Source organism: Rhinoderma darwinii, chromosome 1, assembly GCF_050947455.1.
Source record: "Rhinoderma darwinii isolate aRhiDar2 chromosome 1, aRhiDar2.hap1, whole genome shotgun sequence".
Lineage (NCBI taxonomy): Eukaryota > Metazoa > Chordata > Amphibia > Anura > Rhinodermatidae > Rhinoderma > Rhinoderma darwinii.
This window is the reverse complement of record NC_134687.1, coordinates 222,551,360-222,564,549: the sequence shown is the minus strand read 5'-3', so window position 1 is coordinate 222,564,549 and position 13,190 is coordinate 222,551,360. Positions and strand designations below refer to the sequence as shown.

The 13,190-nt window shown below is 41.0% G+C and overlaps 1 protein-coding gene across 1 annotated transcript in view; it reads right to left on the bottom strand.

Moving 5' to 3' along the window:
• Positions 1–12,944, bottom strand: part of CHRNB3 (cholinergic receptor nicotinic beta 3 subunit) — a 46,287-nt gene extending 33,343 nt beyond the window's left edge. The window contains exons 1-2 of the mRNA XM_075861807.1: positions 12,712–12,944; positions 4,117–4,268 (exon numbers count right to left, since the gene is read on the bottom strand). Of these exons, the coding sequence (XP_075717922.1) occupies positions 4,117–4,268; positions 12,712–12,769 (210 nt within the window). The 5' untranslated portion in view covers positions 12,770–12,944. The remainder of the gene's footprint in view (positions 1–4,116; positions 4,269–12,711) is intronic.
• Between the last annotated feature and the right edge of the window lie 246 nt (positions 12,945–13,190).

The following is a 13,190-nucleotide window of genomic DNA, read 5'->3' as shown; positions in this document are numbered from 1 at the left end:
TAATTATTAGTTTTTCAATTAAACTCATGGATGGTATTGTGTCTTAGGGCTCTTTGGATCATTGTAATCAATCTCAGACACCTGTGATAATTAGTTTGCCAGGTGTGCCCAATCAAAGGAAAACTACTTAAGAAGGACGTTCCACATTATTAAGCAAGCCACAGGTTTCAAGCAATATGGGAAAGAAAAAGGATCTCTCTGCTGCCGAAAAGCGTGAAATAGTGCAATACCTTGGACAAGGTATGAATACATTGGATATTTCAAAAAAACTTAAGCGTGATCATCGTACTGTGAAAAGATTTGTGGCTGATTCAGAGCACAGACGGGCTCGTTCAGATAAAGGCATTATGAGGAAGGTTTCTGCCAGACAAATTAATAGGATTAGGAGAGCAGCTGCTAAAATGCCATTGCAAAGCAACAAACAGGTATTTGAAGCCGCTGGTGCCTCTGAAGTCCCGCGAACCTCAAGGTGTAGGATCCTCCAGAGGTTTGCAAGTGTGCATAAAGCTATTATTCGGCCACCCCTAAACAATGCTCACAAGCAGAAACGGTTGCAGTGGGCTCAGAAATACATGAAGACTAATTTTAAAACCGTCTTGTTTACTGATGAGTGCCGTGCAACCCTGGATGGTCAAGATGGATGGAGTAGTGGATGGTTGGTGAATGGCCACCATGTCCCAACAAGGCTGCGACGTCAGCAAGGAGGTGGCTGAGTCATGTTTTGGGCTGGAATCATGGGAAGAGAGCTGGTAGGCCCCTTTAGGGTCCCTGACGGTGTGAAAATGACCTCTGCAAAGTACGTAGAGTTTATGACTGACCATTTTCTTCCGTGGTACAAAAAGAAGAACCGTGCCTTCCGTAGCAAAATTATCTTCATGCATGACAATGCACCATCTCATGCTGCAAAGAATACCTCTGTGTCATTGGCTGCTATGGGCATAAAAGGAGAGAAACTCATGGTGTGGCCCCCATGTTCCCCTGACCTCAACCCTATTGAGAACCTTTGGAGCATCCTCAAGCAAAATATCTATGAGGGTGGGAGGTAGTTCACATCAAAACAAAAGCTCTGGGAGGCTATTCTGACATCCTGCAAAGGTATTCAAGCAGAAACTGTCCAAATACTCACAAATTCAATGGATGCAAGAATTGTGAAGGTGATATCAAAGAAGGGGTCCTATGTTAACATGTAACTTGGCCTCCTAAGTTTTTTTTTATTTGAAAGAGATTTTGATTTCTGTAAATATGACCTCCTGATGCTGCAAATTCAACACATTACCATTTTAGTTCTCTTTACAACCTTTAAAATGTTTTGATCTCTGTTGTGCATAATAATTTGAAACAGTGCATTTTGAGTTTTTTTACTTCTAAAAAAATAATCTATTATCATTAGGAGATTTGTTCAATTAAATTCGCATTATACTCCAACGGTTGATGGCTTGAAGATTATACTGACTGTCATTTGCATGGACTATTTAGGAAAATCAGCGAAAAATAACATTTGCATAATAATTTGGAATGCGGTGTAGTAGGAGGAACGGCAGCTTGTGCCTCCTGCCGACGTGTGAGAATGTTCATGGCCTGGAGGAGTTGGTCCTGTCGAAACCGGAGGTCCAGCATATCCGCCCTCATCTCTTGTGACGTCATCTTGGTCTTGGATCGACCAGCGGGGTCCATGGCCTGAGCATACTGTCACGTAGGATTTGTGGCCCCACTGGGCCTTACCGCCTTGGCGGTATGGCAGCTGGCCAACAGGGCGCAGGTCACAGTCTATAGTTCGTATAGGGTACATGTGGCAGCTCGGACAGTAGCAAGGCAGGCACGGCTGGGACTAGGCAGCAGGTAGACATCAGGCGTGGAGCAGCAGGACAGTCGTGGAACACAGCACAGCATGACTACAGCACAGCACGGCACTTGACCAGGATAGCACAGGATACAGGAACAGGGAACAATAGGAACTGGAAAACACTAGGAGACCATTTGCTTAGACAAACTCGGATCCGACAAACAATGCTCAGACATCGAAGCAAGGGGCTGGGCCCTTCTTATAGTCCAGGGCACTCATGGGCTGATTACACATAAAAGTCTGGTGTGTGTGCGCTAACCCTTTAAGAGCAGGCATGAGCATGCCGAGCGGCCGAGGTGGGGTGGAAGTGAGCGCTGGCGTCTCCTTAGGAGGAGACTGGGGCCAGCGCTCGCAGACCCATTGCTGCGGCCGTCAGGAGTAGAGTGAACCTGACGGCCCGCAGCCACGGAAAAGACAGTATTATCCGGTTACCGACCCCCGGCTGTATATAAACGTCCAGTGGTCAGAGTCCTTATAACCCGCGCCATAGTGTATTAATGGCGCAAGTTTTAGCTTGCTGTCTGAGCGATCGGGCAGCTGAATGTCGGGTCTCCGGCAGTCAGTGACTGCTGAGGACCCTAAGGAGAAGTTTGAAGCAGCGAAAGCTGCTTCAATTTTCTCTGATCACTTGTACACTTGCTCAATGAGTGCTGTGTATATGAATAGAGGCAGCGGCAGCGCTGCTGCCTCTATTCGTCCCGGTGATCATGTGACTGGTCAAATGATCGCCGGGATGCCGTTAGTGAGAGGCTGCTGCTGAGTCTAACTAGACACAGCACAGCCCTATTAGTGACAATAGTCAGTATAAGAGGGCTAATTTCTCCTGTAACTTGGGCTGCTATGTGGCCCTAGTTACAGTGGAAAGATAAAGTGTAAAAGATTTAAAAAAAAATCTGATCTTTGAGGGACAGACCATAATAATAAAAGTAAAATAAAATGCAAAATAACTATATAATAAATATACATAAAATACCCACCCCCCAAAAAAGTCCCCCTCCTCGAATCATTGTCGTAACTCTAGCCCAGACCCAATTACCCTAAAGTAGACATGTAATGTATCAAAATGAAATATATCTAATAAAAGGTCTATTTTAGAGTAAAACTAAATTATTACTAGATAAACAAAATCGCTGAAAAGTGAAAAAGCTGATTTTTTTCACTATTATTTTCAAATTTAAGCCTAGAAATTCGAAAATAGCAAAAAAAAAAAAAAAGGAGTGTATAAAAATAATAATAAAAAAGAAACCTCCATCGTCAATGAAAAAATAAATAAATCGCAAAAATCACATTGCTAGCCCAACAATTAAAAAAGTTATAGCCATTTAACTGATGCGTGCTAAAAATGGCTAAATGGTGTCTGGTCCTGAAGCGGTTAAACTACAAGCTCATATTTTGTCAGTATACTCCTGGTAATACAATCCTTTCACCTCAATATATTGAAGTGATTCAATTCTTGCCATGTTCTGTCTGCAGCAATATCTTCCCAGGAGAAATGAGTTGGATTTTTGGTTTAAAAGGAAAAGGTAACCATATAGTGTACTGTATGTTCCAGTACTTTGACGGTTTACTCTGGTCTGATGTTTATGTTTTATTCACTAGTCATGTTTTATCATTTAAATTGTTTTGTATTTTTAGTGACTTTTCGGTACAAAAATGTTGTAATCTTGCGTATATTATCTATGAATGATACAATATGTGTATTAAAGGGCATTAGCAATACAGTAAGAATATCGTACAGTAACAGGCCGGACAAGGAGCTGATGATTTGTACATATCTCACTGATACAAGGCAGGGAAAGAGGTGAAACACTAAGGGTCTAGGTGAGGAGTTGCGATGGCCTAGATATCAGCAGAATAGAATATTGATCACACTTTTTTTTAATTAGAATATACTATAACTGTATATTTTTTGTGACATTGATATGGTGACCCAATCTGCCCATTTGAATTATTTTCTTGAGCTGCTTATTTCTGTGGAAACAAAGGATACAGGAACAATCTAGTTTGTCCAATCTTTGTTCCCTCCTATGTCAAGAAGTAGTTGGTTTGTCGCCATACAAATTAGACTGATAAATACTGAATGGATATAGCCAGCTTATTCTAGAAGAGCGAGATCCCTCCAAGTTAGTAAAGTTCCTGATACCATTGGAACCTGAATTGCTATTGCCCTAGTAGGAATATCAAACTATCGAATAGATAAGGACAAAAGAAGTTCCAGCCTGACTTTTGTAACAGATCTCTATCATGCTATTATAAGTATACAGCTTTCTTACCACATCCACGAGCTGTGATATTTTCAGGCCAAAATTGACTTTTATTGTCTTGTTGGGGTTGTGCACAGGCCTTACCCATTTCTGGTACCCCATAAAAAGGTTCCGTAGGAGAGCATCTTCTCTTTCTGCCAGGGGGTGGTTTTTGGAAAATACTAAACACAAGGAGGGACAGATAAAAACAAGGTACAGAATTAGACAAAGTTGTCATTGTTCTTCCGAAGAAGCTGTTGTGACTATGGGGCCACATAACAAACAAGATTTAGCACATTACAGAGTCCCTATAAAAAGTTTTTGTTTTCCTATTAACATTTATTCTATTTTATTGCACTGTCACTGAACTATCTTTGGTCTTGTTTATTAATAAACGAGGCACCTAATGGCCAATATGACATTGCCAATAGTGGAAGTCAAGTATGTACATAGCCATAGAAAAGCACATGAATCTCTGCTGCATAGCATGGAATTGTGGGAGGAAATATAAAAAACAAAGGGTAATGATAGTCTATAATTTTTGGCTTAATAAAACATGCCATGGTGAAAGGGGTATTCCCATTTTAGGCATTTATGGCATATACCTGATAGATGGAGTACCCATTTTCTGGAACTCTCACCTTGTGGGTGAATGGGGGTCCCACAGCTGTCAGAGGCCACAACGCTACTTGCAATATATGGGTATTGGCTCCTGAAAGAGATCTTTAGCATGTAAATATTGCAGTAGTGTTGAATTCATACACTGCCATGTCTTTGGCCCAGTTTGGATGCTGATTAGGGGGGTGGGAGCCTGTTAAATGAAAATTCTAGCTGCATGTACCCCTTATCATCAACCTGAAATATGGTCGCTGTAAACCTTGTTTGAAAAAACACACGGAAGTGACGTCACAAACTGGAATAATAATGGTCTCTTTTAAGATCATAGAAATACAACTATGTAGGCTTTGGAACCCTGAATCTGCAACAAATCTTGGATCTTGGAGTATGTTCTTCTCATTAAATAAGACACGAACAGTAGACAGTAATTTATACACTGATTATTTTGTTTAGTAAAAGAAACATTACAGTAAAAGGATTTGTATCTAGATTAGAAAAATATTAAATAAATTGGAAACCGCACCACTTTTGTCTGTAGGCTTTGCTTGGTTTTGCAGCTCAGCCCAATTCACTTGAATAAGGGTGGGTTGTAATATCAGACACAGTCCATGGACAGGAAAAACAGGACACTTTTTTTTTCAAAATACTTTGGAGCTACTTCGACTGATCCAGTATATTTGTGACTGATCCAGTATATTTGCGACTGATCCAGTATATTTAGGAATTCTATTAAGTGCAAAGCCCTGATATACTTCCTTTAGCAGAATCACATCTGTTGCAAGGGCAATCCAAAGCTACAATGAGAAATCCACGGGGATTCCCGAGCGGTGTCTCTGCCGCTTATAGAACAATCGTCTATAGCCTATTGAACAAATGCATAGAATTTGTTCTTCTCTTGGCTCATGGAAGTATATAGAAGAACTGCACCTAATGCAATATATAACAATGCAATACTATATATTGTCCATAGTACTTCCATACTGTATTCACACCTTATTTTATGCCTGAAATAATTGTATACACTGTAGCCTTTATTCTGCAACAACATAATAACTCATTCAGTATTTATAAATATACATTATTATAACATTTGACATATTTATTATTGATTCTGTCATTTGGGCATATCTTTAGTTTATGTAATACCCCTAACATAATACAAAGACAGCAGATTGCTTTCCTTCTGCAGAGCTAAGGCACTTGAACATCGCTGAAAGTAGCTTATTTGACATTATTTATTCATAGAGTTTAGCAACAGATGAAAACTGAATGAACATCAAGTGCTGTCATACTTAGTCTTTCCTGCTCTAAAATGTAATTGAATTACTGGGGCATGCTAACTCATAAAGCAACTACATCATCTTACAAAAAACACACGAGTATTTTAATTGTGACTCATACCCAAGTGCAAAGGAAATATCCCTGGACTGTTGTTGGAGAACATGTGGTGTATCAGCTCAACAATGATGATTCTAAAATGGGGATCTACAGTCTTAGATCCCTGTCAATAAAACACGCCCTAAAGCATGGTTTCCCAAAGGCTGGTTTCACACGACCTATTTTCAGACGTAATGGAGGCGTTTTACGCCTCGATTTACGTCTGAAAAAACGCCTCCAATACGTCGGCAAACATCTGCCCATTACGTCCAATGGGCTTTACGATGTACTGTGCCGACGACCTGTCATTTTACGCGTCGCTGTCAAAAGACGGCGCGTAAAATTACAGCCTCGTCAAAAGAAGTGCTGGACACTTCTTGGGACGTAATTGTAGCGTTTTTTCATTGACTCCAATGAAGAACAACCCCAAATTACGGCCGTAAAAGACGCCCCGCAAAACGCGAGTACATGCAATTACGTCTGAAATGCAGGAGCTGTTTTCTCCTGAAAACAGCTCCATAACTTCAGACGTAATTGCAGTTATCGTGTGCACATACCCAAACTGTGGGTCGCCACCCACTCTGAGTCGTGTGAAGATCTCCGGTGGGTCGCGAGCCACTGACTGATATCCCGGTTTTAACTGTAGCTGCGTCGTCAGGACGCAGATACAGTTGAATTCAATGCTGGAGCAAGGAGCTGACAGATCGGAGCAGACAGGCGTGATATACTGACGTCATCGCCCTGTCTGCACTGAGCCACACTTCACAGACCGGAGGAACAGACGGATCCCCTCCACCTGTCGTGGGAACGGGCATAGGTGAGTATGTATTTTATTATTTTTATCAGGCACTATTGAGATTGTGTGGAGGCAGCTATGGGAGCATTATACTGTGTGGGGGCAGGTGTGGGGCATTATACTGTGATGTGGCAGCTATGGGGGGCTTTATACTGTGTGGAGGGCAGCTATGCTGGCAGTTATGGTTGCATTATGCTGTGTGGGGACAGCTATGGGGGAATTTTACTGTGTGGGAGCAGCTATAGGGGCATTATACTGTGTGGGGTGCAGCTGTGAGAGCATTTTTTTTGTTGGGGCAGCTATAGGACATTAAACTGTGTGGGGCAGCTATAGGGGCATTATACAGTGTGGGGGCAGCTATGGAAGCATTGTGTATGGGGGCAACTATAGGGCATTAAACTGTGTGTGGGCAGCTATAGGGGCATTATACTGTGTGGGGGCAGCTATAGGGGCATTATGCTGTGTGGGGGCAGCTATATGGGCATGATACTGTGTGGGGGCAGCTATAGGGTCATTATACTGTGTGGGGGCATCTACAGGTACATTATACTGTGTGAGGGCACTAAGGGGTCATTATAATGTGTAGGGGCAGCTATGGGGGCATTATAAATTGTGGGGGCAGCTATAGGGGCATTACCCTGTGTGGCGGCAGCTATAGGGGCATTATCCTCTGTGGGGCAGCTATAAGGACATTATACTGTGTGGGGGCCACTAAGGGGTCATTCTACTGTGTGGGGGGCCCACTCAGATGTGTTTCACCCCTCTGTGCGCAATGCCTAGCTGGACGGGTCGGGTCACATGACCCACCATCAGCAGCCACAGTCGGGCCCCAGCGATGCACAGCAGCAGGATACCTTGAGCCTGCCCCATCACATGCCCACACAATTGCCGTTGTTTTCGATGTTGCAGGGACTTATTTTTCTAAAGTACCGGTATCTAACTATGAATGATGTTGACATATGTCAGACTAAATGGGGCCAAGTACAGTAGTGGGGGGTCCCAAACAAAAGTCTCGGCCAAAAGTGGGTCCCGGCCTCAAAGTTTGGGAACCACTGCCCTAAAGGATTCTTCAACTGTAATGCACCATTTGCTTTAGGGCAAAAAGTTTAACAATGTTTTCTATTTTATTCCAAAAGTACAACTCAATAAAATCTCTACATGGTTCTATTGCTATGGAAAGTATATTGTGTAGTTGTTTTGAATATAGTTTTTCCATCGGAATGGCACCACAATACCTTATTAGGGGCCAGAATAAATCTAATGGCCATAGCTGGGTGCTCCATTCATCTCAGTGAATTCTCTCTGAAAGGGATCATGTGACTCAATGTCCAAATTCCCAGTGGACTCTCCTGGGTACATTTTTTCAGTCTGTGATTCACACTGGACATACCTATCACTTCCTAAAAAAGTAACCATAGGACACCACAGGCTGACATTGTACAGGCATTGGTGTCATTTGTAAATATATAACTATGAGCAGGTTCTCTGGTAATTTTATGAAACAAGAAATCTCCAGTGGGCACCACACAAATGACTGCCACATACCGTAAAACCAACAACAAAGATTGGGTTTGTATATAGGCAAAATAAAGTGACTATCATAAGTTGAAATAAACAAATTTTATTGTTAGACACATTAAGCCAACATGCTGTATGCAAAGAACTTGGGAGCTGCCACCACGATAAGTGGCCAACAATAACCGTGTTTTTAACCGTGTAATTGTGGCTTAATGTGTCTAATAATAACATTTGTTTATTTCAACTTATGATGGTCACTTTATTATGTCTATATACATACCCAATATTTGTTATTAAATGTTGCTGGTAATTTTATGAATTACCTTTTGGAAAATGTAATTTTATTATTGACTTGGCAGGAAATACTATGATAAGGAATTTTTTTCAAGTTCTGAATGTAAAGAAGCACAATACCATTTAAATACTATCGGTTACTAGTGGCATCTGCATAGTAGGGAACTATACTATAATATATATGTATTACGCAAATCCCTCTCTTTACAAGCTGGAGCAATTCCCATTATAGAGCAGAGCAGTGCTGTGAAAATTTGTAACACCCAATGACCTCTCTGCTCACTCATTCACAGAATACAGGCTGTTATAGTGGAATCTGTATTCTGCTTATGGCAACCAAAGAAAAATGTTGTTCCCCTGCTACTGATCGGCTCTATTACATGAATTCCTCCCCAATTTTCTCATATATTTGTTTAAAGTGTATCGAAACGTTTGACAAACTTCTGACATGTCATAGTGACATGTCAGAAGTTTGGATTGGTGGAGGACCGAGCACTGAGACCCACCAATCGCTAGAATGAAACGGCAGAAGCACTCGTGTGAGCGCTCAGCTGCTTCGTATCTGTTCGGCTATTTCCGGAAATAAATGTATCGGTGTACGGACTCAATAGAAAGTCTATGAGCCCGTACTCCGATACACCGGCTTTCCGTAAAAAGCCGAACAGAAATGACACGGCTGAGCGCTCACACGAGAACTTCAGATGCTTCGTTTTAGCGATTGGTGGGGGGGCTCAGCGCTCGGACCCCCACCAATCCAAACTTCTGACATGTCACTATGACATGTCAGAAGTTTGTCAAATGTTTAGCTACACTTTAAGTGACTCTAAACATGGAGTGTCATATTTAAGTGAAATATCACATTAAAATAGCTATGTAACAGGAAGTCTAATTTTAACTATACACTTCTGCTTTATTTGTATTTATTTTTTGTGGTTGACTTTGCTTTTCAACACAGTTGAGACAAAGGTATACCAACAAATACTGGTCAAGCGTATGCCAAAAGGACACTCTTTTGGCATATATCTGACTAATAATAATCTATGGGCATGTTAGACATATACGTCAGGAAAATTTCCTGACATATACCCTGTACAGTAAAAAATTGTGTAGTAAAAAATATACCCTGAATGCATAAAGTGTCCAAATGCAGTGTGACTTTAGCCTTTCATGCTATTGATGGTCTCTGTACAACAGTGGTCTTCAACCTGTAAAACTCCACCTGTTGCAAAACTACATTTCCCAGCAAGCCTTGACAGCTGGAAAAAATATAAAGGAATAGTACAGATTTATACGCCATAGTCTGGATGGAAATATATCATGCGCACAATGCACCACAAACTCTACTTATTATACCCTCTACCATAGTTATATATTTACGAATGACACCAATATAATACCAGCAGCCATAGTGAACATATAAAAACATCAGCTATCAGACATAGTGCAGATAATGACATCAACCAACCATAGTGCATGTATGAAAATGTCAGCCACAATCCTTATATAAAGCTGCCATATTCTAGATATAGCTACAAGGCATATATAGCAACATAAAACTATCCGTTGTGATCATATAATACAAGCCAGAGTGTCTTCAGACTGGCAATATGCCCACAACCATACAGTTCACATAATGCCAACTCTAGTGCATGAAGCATTTAGTGCCTCATAATTATTATTATTTATTTATATTGTGGCCTCAACTTCCATAGCGCTCTGCATAACATAATATTAGGATAAAAGATTGTAACAAAAGACGGTGTGGTACAGACAAATGAAACAATTGTTTACAAGATACATTCGGCAAGAGTCCTGCCGATATGAGTTTACAATCTATAAGGAATAAGAGTAGATACAAGAAGGTGTAGGTGTTGAAATACCAGTTGGGGGACTCTTTAGGCCACTTTATGTGCTTGTTGGAGGAGGTAAGTTTTCAGTGAGCGTTTGTAGGTTTGGCTGGTTGGAGAATGTCAGATGGAATGAAGGAGGGAGTTCCAGAAGAGAAAAGTCTTGTATCTGAGAGTATGAGGAGGTGATTGAAATGATAGAGAGGAGGTAGTCATTGGTAGAGAAGAGGTTGCGTGTTGGGTGCGGTATCTCACTGAGCAGAATTGGATAGAGCTTTGTAGATTAGGGTGAGGATCTAAAATTGGTTTCTTTGTGTCATGGGCAGACAGTAGAGGAACTGAAAGAAGGAGGTGAAGTTGTTTGCTGGCAGGCCACTAAGGAGGGTGTTACAATAGTCTAGCCTGAATATTATTAGTGTGTGTACTAATATTTTGGTAGTCTCCTGTGTGAGAAAGGGACGTATAAGGGGCATAATAGAGCACAAAGCAATAATACCCACATTGTGCCATAATGCCAGCCATAGCGCCTACAGCTATAGTGACCCATAATGCCAGCAATAGGGCTTATAGTCATAGTGATCACAGCCTCTGTGCCCCATTATACCTACAGCCACAGTACCACATAAAGCCAGCCATAGAGCCTACAGCTGTAATGCCCATAGCCACCATACACTATAATGCCAGTCATAATGCCTATAGACAAAGTGTCCATAGTCACTGAACCCACAGCCACAATGTCCCACAGCCACAGTGCCCCATAATGCCATCCATAGTATCAGCCACCATAGTGCCCCATAATGCCAACTATGGTGCCATTAACGAGGTTGTCCCTTTCTATTAACGAGGACTTGCTGGCGATCATCTGATCACTGCAGGTCTAGCAGCTGAAACCTCTAGAGATTAGCTGTTATTGCATCAGAAATCTGATATTACATGGTGCCCATTCAGATTATGGTTGTGCTTATTCTTTCAAGGTGGACCCCCCCCCCTATGATGTCCCTATGGGACAACCCTTTTAACTGACTCCATCCATGCACTTGAGCTACTCTCTTTCACTGACTGCAAGTCACTTCTGACCAACCAATCAGCAGCTGATCACATGTGGCTTCCCCTTCCTGGCGGAACTCTTCAGAGCTTTTGTGGGGCATCAATGGCCTTTACTGATCTAATATAGTTACATCGATTTGTCATAATAATAATCTGGTGAAATGGTCTACAGCACCCTACACCCAAATCTACTGGTAGTAGGAGGACAACAACTCAGTGACTTATATTTCCCCTATATGAGGGAGAAAGACTATTTTTATCCAGTTAGGCCAGGAGAAATAATAATAATAATAATAATAATAATATTTAGAACAATTATGGCCAGATATTGTAGTTATTATGGATCATGCCATTTGGCATCTTACAGCATTATTACACCTGGAAAAATAGTTTGGCTCCCAATTTGTACACTAGCCCTACATTATAATAGGACTTAAAACAGAATAGAAGTTGTGATATGTTTAGCTGCACAGCTGTTACAGTTTTGAGGAATTATTCAGGCGTGCCATCAAAAGTATTCATCTTGTATTTGTGATGAATGTCTCCTGTAGGCATCCTCCATATGGGCTGGCATCCTCCATAATATGTGCCATCGTTTAATTGATATACAGTATACACTATATACAATGTTTAGACATTTAATCACACCTTAGAATTTTACCGGAATTTCTACATCAATATTTCAGTTCTTCTCTGACACATTACCTTAAACATATTTGTTGGTTCCCGTCTTTTGCTTTCCATCATGTATTAATATATTTTAATGATCTGACTGTAAAACACAATGGTTAGTGATAATCGTTATGTCTATGGTCCTACAATGTTTGGATCGAATATAATTTTTTTCGTACTGTCTGTAATGCATCCGAGAAAGGAGATTGTGGGGACAGGGATTGATACAATTTGTCGTTATCTTTTAAATTTTTTCCTTTTTACTGATGAGCATCTTAAAACACTGGTCGGATAGTGGAAAATCTACTCTGAACAGTATACCATTATAAAGTATAGATAATGAATATGTAATTCTGTTCACAATTAAAGTTTCAGCTGAACGCCGTTGGTTGCCCGGTGGAAGCCATATTAACCGTACAATTCAAGAAAAAAGTGTTACATTTTCAGGTTACTCACCATAGTTAAGAGAACACACCGTGATGAGAAGAACAAGACAATGAGCCCACCGGATCATCTTCACCAAGAGTCCCCTTCAGTGCCAGCTTCAGCGATGTCCTGTCATAGAGCAGATGTATGACACCACAAATTAATCCTTGAAAAGACAGGACGGTTTTAATGCAGTTCCATCAGCATGAGAAATCATCAGAGCATACTTTACTGTTTCAGCTGCCTGCTTCTCCGAGCGTGGATCCTATCCCCGGATCCTAAGCCCTGCCTCATTTAACCCTTCCAATTCCTACCATCTTCTGAGGTGATATAATATCCCAGCAAAAATATTAATGCAGTATGCTATTATATAACTGAGCTACTAACATAGATCTCTTTAGATAAACATTAAACCGCACAATGGTAAAGTAACACAACACCTTTCAACATTTAGTAGGAAAAATTAATTACTCACTAAGGCTGAGGTGATGCAGATGTTTTTGACAAAA